The sequence below is a fragment of the Symphalangus syndactylus genome, chromosome 10 (genome assembly GCF_028878055.3).
Source record: "Symphalangus syndactylus isolate Jambi chromosome 10, NHGRI_mSymSyn1-v2.1_pri, whole genome shotgun sequence".
Classification (NCBI taxonomy): Eukaryota; Metazoa; Chordata; class Mammalia; order Primates; family Hylobatidae; genus Symphalangus; species Symphalangus syndactylus.
The window spans coordinates 61,134,313-61,147,209 of NC_072432.2; the positions used below are offsets into that span (position 1 = coordinate 61,134,313).

General features: G+C 42.5%; 1 protein-coding gene across 2 annotated transcripts in view; it reads right to left on the minus strand.

The window, feature by feature from the left end:
- Window positions 1-12,897, minus strand: part of SEPTIN11 (septin 11) — a 93,049-nt gene that overhangs the window by 7,431 nt on the left and 72,721 nt on the right. For both annotated transcript variants that reach the window (XM_063610369.1, XM_055297248.2), the window contains exons 6-7: window positions 9,239-9,335; window positions 7,830-7,998 (exon numbers count right to left, since the gene is read on the minus strand). In XM_063610369.1, coding sequence (XP_063466439.1) covers window positions 7,830-7,998; window positions 9,239-9,335 — 266 coding nt within the window. The remainder of the gene's footprint in view (window positions 1-7,829; window positions 7,999-9,238; window positions 9,336-12,897) is intronic.

Genomic DNA, 12,897 nt, shown 5'->3' on the forward strand with positions numbered 1-12,897 from the left:
CGTGGATACAGTGACACTTACCTTCTAGGGATATGACCCTGAGAATGAAATGAGGGGAAGGGAATAAAACATCGAACATATAGTCAGTGCCCAGTAGATGGTACCCTCCCCTCTCATCTCCCTCCAGCCCCCAATGTGGAAAATAGACCCAGCAAGTAAACTAAGGAGACAACATTACCTTTAAAGGTACTGTAAAAAAAATTGCTACTTTTCAAGTTATATTACCGTTGTAAATACAGCAGGGAGAAGTTTAATTTTTATTTTCAATTCTATCCTCCTCCTGACTGTCTCAGAAGTTAGAGCCCAATATTCTACATTGAATGCTACAGCTCAGCTTTATCTCTAAGTCAAAACAAATATATTTACAGAGACATCACTTTGGTAACACAGCTTAAGAAAACACACTCCCACTGCAACCCCCACATACATACAGAAACATTTGCTGATATTTTTTTTTTTTTTTTTTTTTTTTTGAGACGGAGTCTCGCTCTGTCGCCCAGGCTGGAGTGCAGTGGCGCGATCTCGGCTCACTGCAAGCTCCGCCTCCCGGGTTCACGCCATTCTCCTGCCTCAGCCTCTCCAAGTAGCTGGGACTACAGGCGCCCGCCACCACGCCCGGCTAATTTTTTTGTATTTTTAGTAGAGATGGGGTTTCACCGTGGTCTTGATCTCCTGACCTCGTGATCCGCCCGCCTCGGCCTCCCAACGTGCTGGGATTACAAGCGTGAGCCACCGCGCCCGGCCCATTTGCTGATATTTTATAAGGTGCTATTTCTCTCTTTGTCTTGTAGTTTCCCTACAACAATTGTTGTATATTAACCGTCTGCAGTATATCTGCCTTTCCCATGGACCAAATTCATCCAAAGTGTAGACTACAAACTGGATAGACACTCTGGATGACCCATGGCACCACGCAGACCACCACATATTATTTACATCTGTCCATTTACACGAAGAAAAAGGAAATTCAGGTGATAGGAGCATACGTGCATGTAGATACACACATCTATAATGAACCACACAACTAGTTATGTATTAGGCCAAGCATGGTGGCTCACACCTGTAATCCCAGCACTTTGGGAGGCTGAGGCAGGAGGATCACCTGAGGTCAAGAGTTCGAGACCAGCTTGGCCAATATGGTGAAACTCCATCTCTACCGAAAATACAAAAATTAGCTGGGTGTGGTGATGAGCACCTATAATCCCAGCTACTTGGGAGGCTGGGGCAGGAGGATCACTTGAACCCAGGAATTGGAGGTTGCAGTGAGTTGAGACCATGCCATTGCACTCCAGCCTGGGCAACAGAGCAAGACTCCGTCTCAAAAAAAGAAAACGTATTAATTAGGCTGGTTTATACTTCAATAATTAACACGGTTATTAGTTTATTAAAAGTAAGTTCTCTTGCCCTTGCCACTATCAATAGTACCTGTTTATGAACAATCAAGTATTTTGAGTTTCCAGAGGTACATTTCGCTTTCACATTATCTTACAAGATAAAAACATGTTTGGCCAATGTTAGTGTTGGCTAATATTAATAGCAATAGTTGGACTTCAAGTTTAAGATCTATAGTGATAGAGATATAGAGAAGTGTACTGATAACAGAACTATAAAATAATCCATGAAATTTTGCATATTAGCTTATAATAAACTCTTCATCACTATTATTTAGGTCAGAATTGCCACAGGTAGAGGATGACTCGTCCCTCCTATGAAATTTTACAGAAAACTTTTTATTGATTTTAGAATAATGAATATATCTCCCTCTTCTTTCTAACAAACAATGGAAACTTTGATAGAAACACTACCCAAAGTGTATTCCAGAGACCACCAATTTCAAGAAAGGATCTCCAAAAGAGGGGCTCCAACGTCAAAAGATGGAAGGGAGAATGGTGCCCCTGCTATCCTTTTAGCAGATTTACAGTGCATGGTGGATCTCAACCTTGGCCACACAGCAGGGGCACTGGGCACATTTTGTTGCATACACTTCCCTAAATACAGAGTCCTAAGTTCAGTCCTGGAGAGGCTGATTCAGGATGTCTGGTAAGGCAAAATGGTCTAGTTTTAAATGCTTCCCAGGTAATTTGATGCAACTAGTTTGCTAGTTTTAAATGCTTCCCATGTGATTTGATGTAACTAGTTTGCTAACTACTGCTTGTCTTAAATGCTCTGAGAAGCCCTTCAGTAAAAGAATCTGTTTAATTTGATTGTCTTAAAATCCTCCAAATTTGTCTGATCATGGAAAATTTAAGCAGTTCACTGATAGAATGTGCTCTGGGTAATGCTACCCTAAATGCTGGGAACTCACTAAATGACTCTTCTTTATCCAATCCCAACCACAAGCCATCTTATGAAACTATGAATCACAACTCAATTGTGGGTCTTAACCAGTACGTTAAAAAGTTTAAGAGTAGGCATTACTACACAAAATGTGTATGCTGGATCGTGATGGAAAATGCTTTTTATAGTGAAGCTTGCAGTCCAAAATTGGAAAGCCTAGTCCCAGAGACAGCCTAAGGAGCAACTTTGCCATTGGCAAGATTAGCTTCAGGCATGAGTCTGGAAGCAGTTGTGACACCCTGGGCCAGAGCAGGCAAATGGGCTCAACAAATGCTACTTCTTATATCATTGTGTCTTAGGATGTGAGCCAGCTTTTGAACTCTGACATTGGAAACAATGATCAGGAACATAAGACAGAAGCCATAAAACCTTACCCCAAGGAATCATAACTGTAATTAGTTACTTACAAATAATTGAGAACCATAGCATCCACAGAATCAGATTCCCAGACCCTCTGCCAATTGAGTTGTCCACTAGAGATGCCACAAGCCCTCACTAATATTTCCAGTCATTGAAGACCAGTTCAGAAGGAACTGGCTCATATTCAGTAAAGATATCCAAAGTGATTTTACATCTTTTTTTTTTTTTTGAGACAGGCTCCTACTGTCTCACCCAGGCTGGAGTGCAAGAGCAGGATCATAGCTCACTATACGCTCGAAATCCTGGGCCCAAGCGATCTTCCCACTTCAGCTTTTCGAGTAGTTGGGACCGAACACAAGCATGTGCCGCCATGCCCAGCTAATTTCTTTTTTAATTTTTTGTTGAGATGAAGTCTCCCTGTGTTGCCCAGGCTGGTCTTAAATTCCTGAGCTCAAGTGATCCTCCTACCTCAGCCTCCCGGAGTGCTGGGATTTCAGGTGTGAGCCACTGCACCCATCCCTTTAGTGGTATCTTTTGCAACTTTTAGTTCTTCAAACTTAATTTTTAATTACAGTTATTAATACCCTTTTCTAAGTGAGAAATGTGTACCTTTTTCACAAGATTTTAGATTGATTTGAAATTGAGGATTTTATCAGCCCTTGGGAGAGGCAGGTTTTGCTTGTGGAAGTCAAAGGAAGAGAGAACGAACACAGACACTTCAGTTCATCCTTCATTCTGGTGATTCACACAGCACGATTCTCTCTCTGTTCTTATCTAAAAGCATCTAGTGGAGGGCAGGCCAGAGTATGATCATCTCCACCAGCTTTTGTGGAGTGGAGCAATACACATGTGAATTCATTTAATCCTTAAAACAACCCAATAAGGTAGACATTACTATCACCTCCCACTTTATAGATGGAGAAACTTGGACACACAGGTAATTTGACCAGGTCACACCACAGTAAGAGAGTACTTAGTACTCTCTTACTGCAATTGCAACTAAAATCTAAGTAACAGAGCCAGGATTGAGCCCAGGCTGCCTTGCTCAGATAAGAACTCCACCTCCCGCACTGCATGGCTGGTGTACAGAGGCCCAGGCACTCCCAAAAACAAGTGAGTCTCCAGGGCCTGGACCTTGTTGGCCTCTGAGAAAATGGTGGTAACTGAGCGCTTGGTGTGAGTTGAACGGGAGTGAAGCAAGGAGACGGTGGTGTTCCAAGGTGAGATGGGAGCAGCTTGGGCAGGTACTGTTAGGAAAAGCGCTGTGGCCTCTCAGGAGAAAGGAAGCAGGGAGTGGCTCATGGGAGACACGTGACGTCTCCTCTTCTACCCTATAATGCCAGCCAGAAAGGGGCTGGGGTCTGGAGGAAGGAGACGCCTGGGTCCAGGGAAGCATGGGTGCTCTGGGTGGTAGAAGCATGAGTTTCAAGGCTTCAGGGCAGCAGCCGGGCATGCACGGGAGCGGATAAAGATGGGCTTGGGAAAGAGCAGACGAATGCCTGGTTATATACGTATTCTGCCACAAGACAATAAAGACACAAGTGTGAATGCAGGCAGGTTTAAAGGCAACCCAGGAATGGGCTCCACTAGCTTTACTGCCGTGGTGTGCTGCCAAGGCTTGAATACAGCGTCTCTGAGCGTGCACTGCTCCTCCTTTTGCCTCACACTGTGTAACATACACCATGGCACTGCCTCTTACTAGACTTGGCATTAGAGGTCACTCTCTGTTTTACAGACATGTACTGTAAACACAAGTGGGGCCCAGAGGACAAATGGTGAACGAGGGTGCTCACTGGGAAGGATGAACTTCACTGCACACCTATGCAGAAATCCTGTGCTTTGAGAATATAATAAAACCTTAAGCCCTTCATTTATACTCCTCCAAGCTCAGCCTAAATTCACACGAAGATCCATCTTCCAAGCACATCCAGGAATGGTGACTTTGCAGATGAAATTCTGGAAAATCACTTCAATCAATTGTGGCCTCCGCTTTTCCTTAACTCTGTCATCCTCCAAACAGAGGCACCTCACTCCATTCCTCCCTCTCAGGTGCACAGGAAGTGCTGAGGGTGCCGGAAATTCTTCAAAGGGAAAGGCTGAGCCCTTTTAAAAGTAGTGGTTTCCAAGAAAAGGAAAATTAAATTCATTTCGTATCACTATTTCCCAAGACATGTGATTCAAAGCCAACTTTTGGTACCAAGTAATCTTCCCTAAACCAGGAGGGACATCAGAGTTTGAATGAGTGGTCTAAGAGGATAAATTGTTTCCAGTTGAAATGGAAAACCTGGTCCCAGTTATCGAGATGTTGGAAGGTATTTATTTTTAGAAGGTCCACTTTTTTCTAATTTTCTTATATATGGAAAAAAGTAAAGGCCTTGGTAATATATATGTGTGTATATATATATGTGTATATATTATATATTATTATGTAATTATATTATATATTAGTAATATATATAATTAATATATATTATTATATATATTGTATGTGTGTGTGTGCGTGTGTACATTTTCCCTTTTCATCATCAAAAAGTAAAACTCAGGCCAGGGGAAATGGATCCAAGTGGGGAGGGGAGATATGGATAAAGCATGCTCTCTAAGCATCAGGCAGCCTCCGTGATGTCCCTCACCAATCCTGAAGCCCCTGAAACAGGGAGAACAAAGCAGTGGGCTTGCCCAGCAGCTGTCCCTTGCAGAAGCCCTGCTGGGCCTACCCAGCTCCACCTCCTCCTGGTGGGCAGTTACTCTGGGCTTGCAGGAAATGCCTTAATTAAAATGCTGGCTACACAGACAACTTAGCAGGCTGTGAATCTGCAGCAGCAGGAAATCCTCACAATCCCCAGGCTCCCAGGGAACCTAAGGAACCCAGTCAAGATGGTGGAAGGACTTGGTCTTGCCTGTCCCAGTAGGCAAACTTAGGCCACTGGGCCCTTCCTGGTGGTGGAGATAGCTAAGGGTAGCATCACAGACTCTTCAAATTCCACAGATTCCTGAGTTGAAAGAAACACAACTATGCCAAATGGCTCTGAACATTTTGAGAAGTAAAACACTTTGGGAGGTAAATGACCTCTAACAAACTCAAGAAGCAGTCACACGCATTCTAACTTTTGCAGGCAGTTCACAGGCTCCAAGTTATGATATCATCTAGGGGTTGGGAAACTATAGCCGAGGACCAAATCTGGCCCCCCATCTGTTTTTGTAAAGGAAGTTTTACTAGAACACACCCATGCCCATTCATTTACAGTATGGTCTATGGCTGCTTTCGGACGACAAGGGCAGAACTGAATAGTTGTGACAGAGACCGTTTGGCCTGCAGAATCTAAAATATTTACTATCTAACCCAATATGGAAAAAATTTTTTTTTTTACTGGATCTAATTATTCCCTGATCTGGATCAGCTCCTCATTTCACAGATGAAGAAACTCAGGCCCAGAAGGGTTAAGAACTTGTAGCGTAGCAGGACCAGGAACTGAACCCAAACTCCTGACTCCTAGCTCAGTGCTCTTCAACACTGTCTGGATTTGAATGAAGGTGAGGGGAAAATGAATTCAATTTTATGACAGTTCCTTTTGTTCCATATCTCTTTGCATGAAAACAAATATTTTACGTAATACTGAAGCCGGCCTTTCCCACACAGAAACCATTTCATCAGGTTTAGTAACCATAAAGTGGACTTGATTTTGTAAGGACTATTTTCTGGTAAATGCATTTCAAGGTTCAATTAGCTAAACCTGTGTACACAAAAAGGTGTCCTACACCTTGCCTCAGAACATGATTTTCACATGGTTGGAGATGGTCAGTTTTGCAAGCCGTCAGGGCAGGAGTGAATGATGCAATCTTGGCTAGAAGTTAACTTCTTGGTAAGCCCCTTGTCTGGGTTCTGCATTTGTTCTCACTGCATACACACATGCTCATGGAACTCCTCAGTAGCACAGTGCCAGGCGACAAGCCCAGGCATTCCTAAACTATCTCTAAAGCAATTGCAAGAAAATAAACTCCCTCCTACAGACCCACGGGGACAGAATCTGCTGTGCACAGGCTGCCTCCGGTTCTATTGTCAGCCAGCTTGTAGACATCAGAGTGTGTTGTAGGCCAAAGAGGAGAAAGACAGGTTTTTTTTCCCCAAGGAACTATGGCCCTCAATTTGTAAAGGCACAGAACCCAGACACACCTCACACCACCTGAATTCAAATCCCCATTAAGAAACAGCTTGGGGGCCAGATGTGGTGGCTCACGCCTGTAATCCCAGCACTTTGGGAGGCTGAGGCACTCCATCCTGGTGACAGAGCAAGGCTCCATCTCAAAAAAAAAAAAAAAAAAAAAAATAGAAAAAGAAAAGAAAACTGCTTGGGCACCATCTGGACAATCCTCTCCTCGACCAGGAGGTGGTGAACCTGGCCTGGCAGCCTCACCCCACACCTTTACCCAGAACCATCCCACGACTCACTACGGCAACAGCACCCCAGCCTTGCCAATCCTATCCCTACCACTGGATTCTGACGGGGTCTGGGCTTCGGCTAGGGTATTGATTCTACATCCATTTCTCCCCTTCACATTTTGCGTCTCCATCCGTCAGTGATATAAGAAAATACATAGATCTCCTAAAAGCTATTCTCCTTTCCTCCTGATTCTTTGTTGTTAGAATTTTACTGAACCACTGAAAGCTAATAGTAAAAGTGCTTGACAAAGGAAGGGCTTTCGGAAGTTAAAGGTGTTTGGCAAAAATGAATGGGGCAAACTGTAATCAGCAGCCTCACCTTTGTAAATATATCGACCAGGCTCTGTACCTCTGCAAGAGAACTGGCAGAAACCTGGGCTCGGGACCCAGATGGCAAGAGCTCAACACCACACCATTTTTACTACTTGGAGGACCTTGGGCAGTTTGTTTATACTTTCAGTGCCTTTTGTTTCCTCATCTGTAAAATGTGGATAATAATGACATCAACTAGGTAAGTTAGTTGAAATAATGCAAATAAAGCAATTATCACAATGCCTGACAACATATGTATTCATCTTCACCCACCAGATCCTTCCATCATCACCATCTCAACCCAGCAAGCATTTCTGTGATGTACCAACATGCCACTCTCTCCACTGTCTGGGAGACACCTAATTGCTAGATGCCTTCATACCTGAAGGGTTTGCTGTCAGGGTCAGTGTCCTTGAACCCCATCTCTTCAAGCTTACAGCGTCGGTACAATTCATAGTGGCGGGTGTGAGTCTGCTCTCGCAAGTCCTCCATGTTCACCCGGATCAGCATCTCTCGAAGTTTCACAAAATCGCAATGATTTTCATTCTCAACTACAAGAGAGGGGGGAAATGGAGGAAGCAAGATTAGCAACGATGTCACTGAAATATCTGCAGTGATGCTTCCAAGATTTTATTACCATCACTCCTGAAATCTCTGGGGTCTCAAGACCATCTGAAGATCCTTTACTGGATTCACCTTACATTCCTGACAAAGACAAGATTTCTGACAACATTGACCATAATACTGATGACAATGCCGACTGCTGAGTGCCTACTCGGCACAGAGCACACAGGGAGGAGCTTGAAAACAAATATTGTCTTTACCCTTCATAATAACTCTGCCAACTAGATGTCATGACTCTTGCTTTGCAGACGCAGGAGCCTGGTGAGCAAGCTGACCTCCCAAAGAGAGGTAGCAGAGTCTAGATTCAAATGCCAGAACATCTGGCCCAAAGCCAGATGTATTTGTACCACTCCATGCTGTCTATAACTGTGCAGGGCCACTTTTACATACCACTTCATTTAATTTTATCAACAACACTGGGAAGAAAGGAGTTTTCTTATTGTAGAGAAATTAGTAAGAGTAAGAAAAATTGTATTTTTCCCAGGGAACTCAAAGGTACTGTTTCTTCTCACAGCTTTATTGCCTTTATTCAAAACAGAGGAAAAGGAGGTCTGATACATCTTAAACCAATGAAGAACTTTCTGTAGCCATCCTGCTTAATCCATAGCACTGGATGTCCTCCTTCAGAACACAAGAGTAGGTCACACAGTCCTTGTCCTTCAAAGTGACACACCTGACAAGCTTTCAGGTTAGACTGTGGCCATGCCCCACAGTGGCAAATATAGGTCAAATATTCTCCTAAGTCTCAGATTTACTAAGATAACATTTTATTAGAAGACATTGTTTGCATAGTTGATGGAGAAAAAAGTACCCTCTAGTTTGCAAGAAACTTTTTGCTGCTTTTTAATACTTGGCTGATGAAACGAGCTCCAACTCCTAGGGAAGAACTATTTTTCAATCAGGACTTTATATTAATTCCCTACACAACCTAGCATCCTTGAGGGGCTACCTCAAGGGCTTGGCAGCCATGTCTCTCCATTGTCTACCTAGCTGATTACTTTTTCTTTCTTCCTCACCTCTACGATTGCCATGTGTGGAGCCCCACCACTCCCTCTCACTGCCAGCCCACTGTTGAGGGCCTCCCTAAACAAGACAGGAAATGAACAAACACGGCCATTCACATAGGGGCTAAATATGAAGACTCCATCTCCCATGCTGTGCACATACCCTGCACCACACCCCAGGGGTACTGCCTGGCCTTTGCCATCTTGTTGCCAATCTTCACCTCTTCAGTGCTGCCAACCACTGCAAATGGGAGATGGACCTGCCAAGCAAAAGGACAGAGAATAGTTACTTTCCCCTGCTCTGACAGACTAGTTTCCACCAGTCTCTATCTTCTTCCTCCTTCTGCAGTCCTCTACTTGGTGGCAAGGGAAAAGCAGGCTGCAGTTTGGCGGGTGGATGTCACATATCCCACTCCTCTTATAACCAAACACTGAGTATGAGACACGAGCTAGATTCAAGGGAAAACTGTATGAGTCTTTGCAACTATAAAGTAAGCTTAAGACTTGTGCTAGCCGATGCAGTAGCCACTAACTATATGTGACTGTTGAGCACTTGAAATACAGCTTGTAGGAACAAGAAATTGAATATCTAACTTTTAATTAGTTTACATCTAAATTTAAAATGGAAGCAACGTAAAATATTTTTCCATTAAATGCAACTTTATTGTTTTGGTAAAACTGCATTTCACTTTGCTTCAAACTCAAATCTTCTGAAAAAGAAGACCAAGGTAGATGGCAAGGTAGACACAAAGATTAAAGATAAAGTATCTTTTTGGCACTTATTTCATACTGAAAATCTTTAAGGTATGTTAGGAGAAACCAGGGTATGTAAATTAACCTTTTTAGCTGTGACTTTTATAAAATGTAAATACAGATAAAGTATTTTTGGTGAAAATTCAGTCCACGATGAGATATACTGTCATTGTAAAATATACACTGGATCTCAAAGACCTACCATTAAAATATCTTTTTTTTGTTTTGTTTTGTTGAGATGGAGTCTCGCTCTGTTGCCCAGGCTGGAGTGCAGTGGTGCGATCCCAGCTCACTGCAAGCTCCACCTCCCAGGTTCATGCCATTCTCCTGCCTCAGCATCTCGAATAGCTGGGACTACAGGCGCTGGCCACCACGCCCAGCTAATTTTTGTATTTTTAGTAGAGACGGGGTTTCACTGTGTTAGCCAGGATGGTCTCGATCTCCTGACCTTGTGATCCGCCCGCCTTGGCCTCCGAAAGTGCTGGGATTACAGGCATGAGCCACCGTGCCCTGCCTAAAATATCTAATAATTTTTATATTGATTACATGTTGAAATTATATTTTGCAACATACTAGGTTAAGTCCTTAAAATTAATTTCACATTTCTTTTTACTTTTTTTAAGGTAGCTACTAGAAAATTTTAAAATACTTGTGTGTCTCACATTATAGTTCTATTTGAACAACACTGCTTTAGACAGTTGACTACGGCACAAATTCTAAGTCAGAAACACACCTTAGCCCAAATTACTGGCTCAAGCTTTGCACCCAGATTTATCTGAAGTAGAGATGGTGTCTAAGACAATTGACTCTTTCACATCAGTTTATTTGGTAGTTGTCGCCGCATTCTGAGTGGGGGAGGAAATAATAATCCTATCTTTTTTCTATCAGCATGTAAGAATAAGATTTGAAATAGCCGCTCCAAGAATTATTATTTAGAGTTCCTTGATCCAGTGTTCTTCCACTATAGATACATTGAGAAAGAAGATAAAGTTTGTAAGCCAATCCCTCTCCTACAGAGAACTTGGCATAATCATTGGCTCAGGTTGCCCAAGTAGCATTTTGTTGGACGCTCAAGATATTGAAATGTTCTAGTTCATCTCACACCCTAAGAAGGAAAGAAAGCACATTCTCTTTCTCAAACAAGTCTGAGTTTCAGACCTGAACACTATTGTTTCCCCTGAAGTTGAGGAGCAACAGGACCTTTCCGGTCAATATTTTGGTGTAATGACCAAGGAAATTTCTCCACTCAAATGTAACAAAAGCAACTGCCAGTGGAATCTGTTTTCCTCAGACATTACGTGGAATTTGATCAGCAAGAATTGTTTGTAATGAAGAGCCTAAATGAAAATTTCTTTAAAGAGCAGGATTAATTTGGAATGGCAGAGATTCAGTTCTATTAATCTGATAAAGACAGAGAGCAAAAATTCTTGGGTATTTTCTTTCCAATAAGTTTAACACAGATACAGTTCCATGACTGGAAAATAATGAAAAATTATCTAGAAGGATAGGAATATAAAGAAAAATTACATAGCAGTCATTCATGTACTTCCTGAATCCCACACTGACATCCCAAATTACAGTTCTACAGCAGAATAAAGGAGTGCCATCTCAGTTTGAGATTTTGACCTTGCTATAAAAAAGTACAGACCTCCTGCAGTATCCACAGGGTACTGGTTCCAGGACTGTCCATGGACACTGAAATCTGCAGGTGCTCAAATCTCTGATATAAAATGGTATAGTATTTACAAATAACCTATGCACATCCTCCTGTATACTTTAAATCATCTCTAAATTATAATACCTAAGACAATGTAAACGCTATATAAATAGTTATTATACTCTATTTAAAAAAATTTTTTTTGTAGAATTTATTTTTTATTTTCTTGCTATGTTGACCAGGCTGGTCTTGAGCCCCTGGCCTCAAGTGATCCTCCCTCCTCAGCCTCCCAAAGTGCTGGGATTACAGGTATGAGCCACTGTGCCTGGCCATATATATATATATATATATATATAGTATTACTGTTTTTATTGTTGCATTTTTTTTCCAAATATCTTTGGTCCACGGCTGGTGAAATCCATGGATGCTGAGGCTGACGGTACACTGCTCTGCTCGGGCAGTAGTACACAGGGTGAGAGTGTAGCCTGACAGCCAAAGCCTAGGTTCCAATCCTACCTCCACTACCCACAGCCGTACAATCTTAGGTGCTATGCTGCAGTCTCCTCATATATGAGGTAGGAATAATAACAGCACCTACCTATGCAACTGTTGTGAGGATTAAATGGAAAGTCTTGAACAGTTCCTGGTGCGTAGTAAATGCTCCAGAAATGTGAAAAATGTCACATGCTATTATTATTATGTAGCTCCCAATACCCACAACCAGAGAATTTTAGAGGTGGAAGAGATCTTGCCTATTATACAGTTCAATCCTGCTTAAGAATTCCTGCTACAGTATCTCTTCCAAGTGGACTGAAACAGGGTCTGTTATCTACTAACCACTGGCGATGGGAACTCACTACTTCCCAAGAAGTAAGGTGTATCTTCCATCTCAGTGGCTCTACTAGTTAAACACTCACTTCGTAATGGGACCAAAACCCCTTGGTGATCTTCTATCCATTCATTCTTTTGCACAAGTCTAGCCATTTTCCCTCGTGGCAGCCTTCCTTTCACACCCCATCATGCCTATTTCCTGGGAAGAATCTGCTTTCCAGATTCTTCCAATGATTCTAGAGCCTTTACTACTTTGAATTCCAACAACCATCAATGGGCTTCCACTATATGGAAAGCATGTGGCTTTCATGGATGTTATGCATTCCCAAAGGGAAAAAAAGATGCGCAGAGTCATTGCAGCTCACAGCTGAGCTATGGGCTGTGAGACACACAAAAGAGCAGTGAAACAGACTTGAGCATTAACCGGCAGGATGGAGACTCACCAGGAGGGATTACATCACAATCACACAGGGAACCACTGTCGCTTTAATCATTTATCTCCTGACTAGTTCCTCTCTGTGATGTGGAAATTGTATCCTCAATTGCCAGTTTACCTAATGATTAGAAAAGTGTAGGGAAAA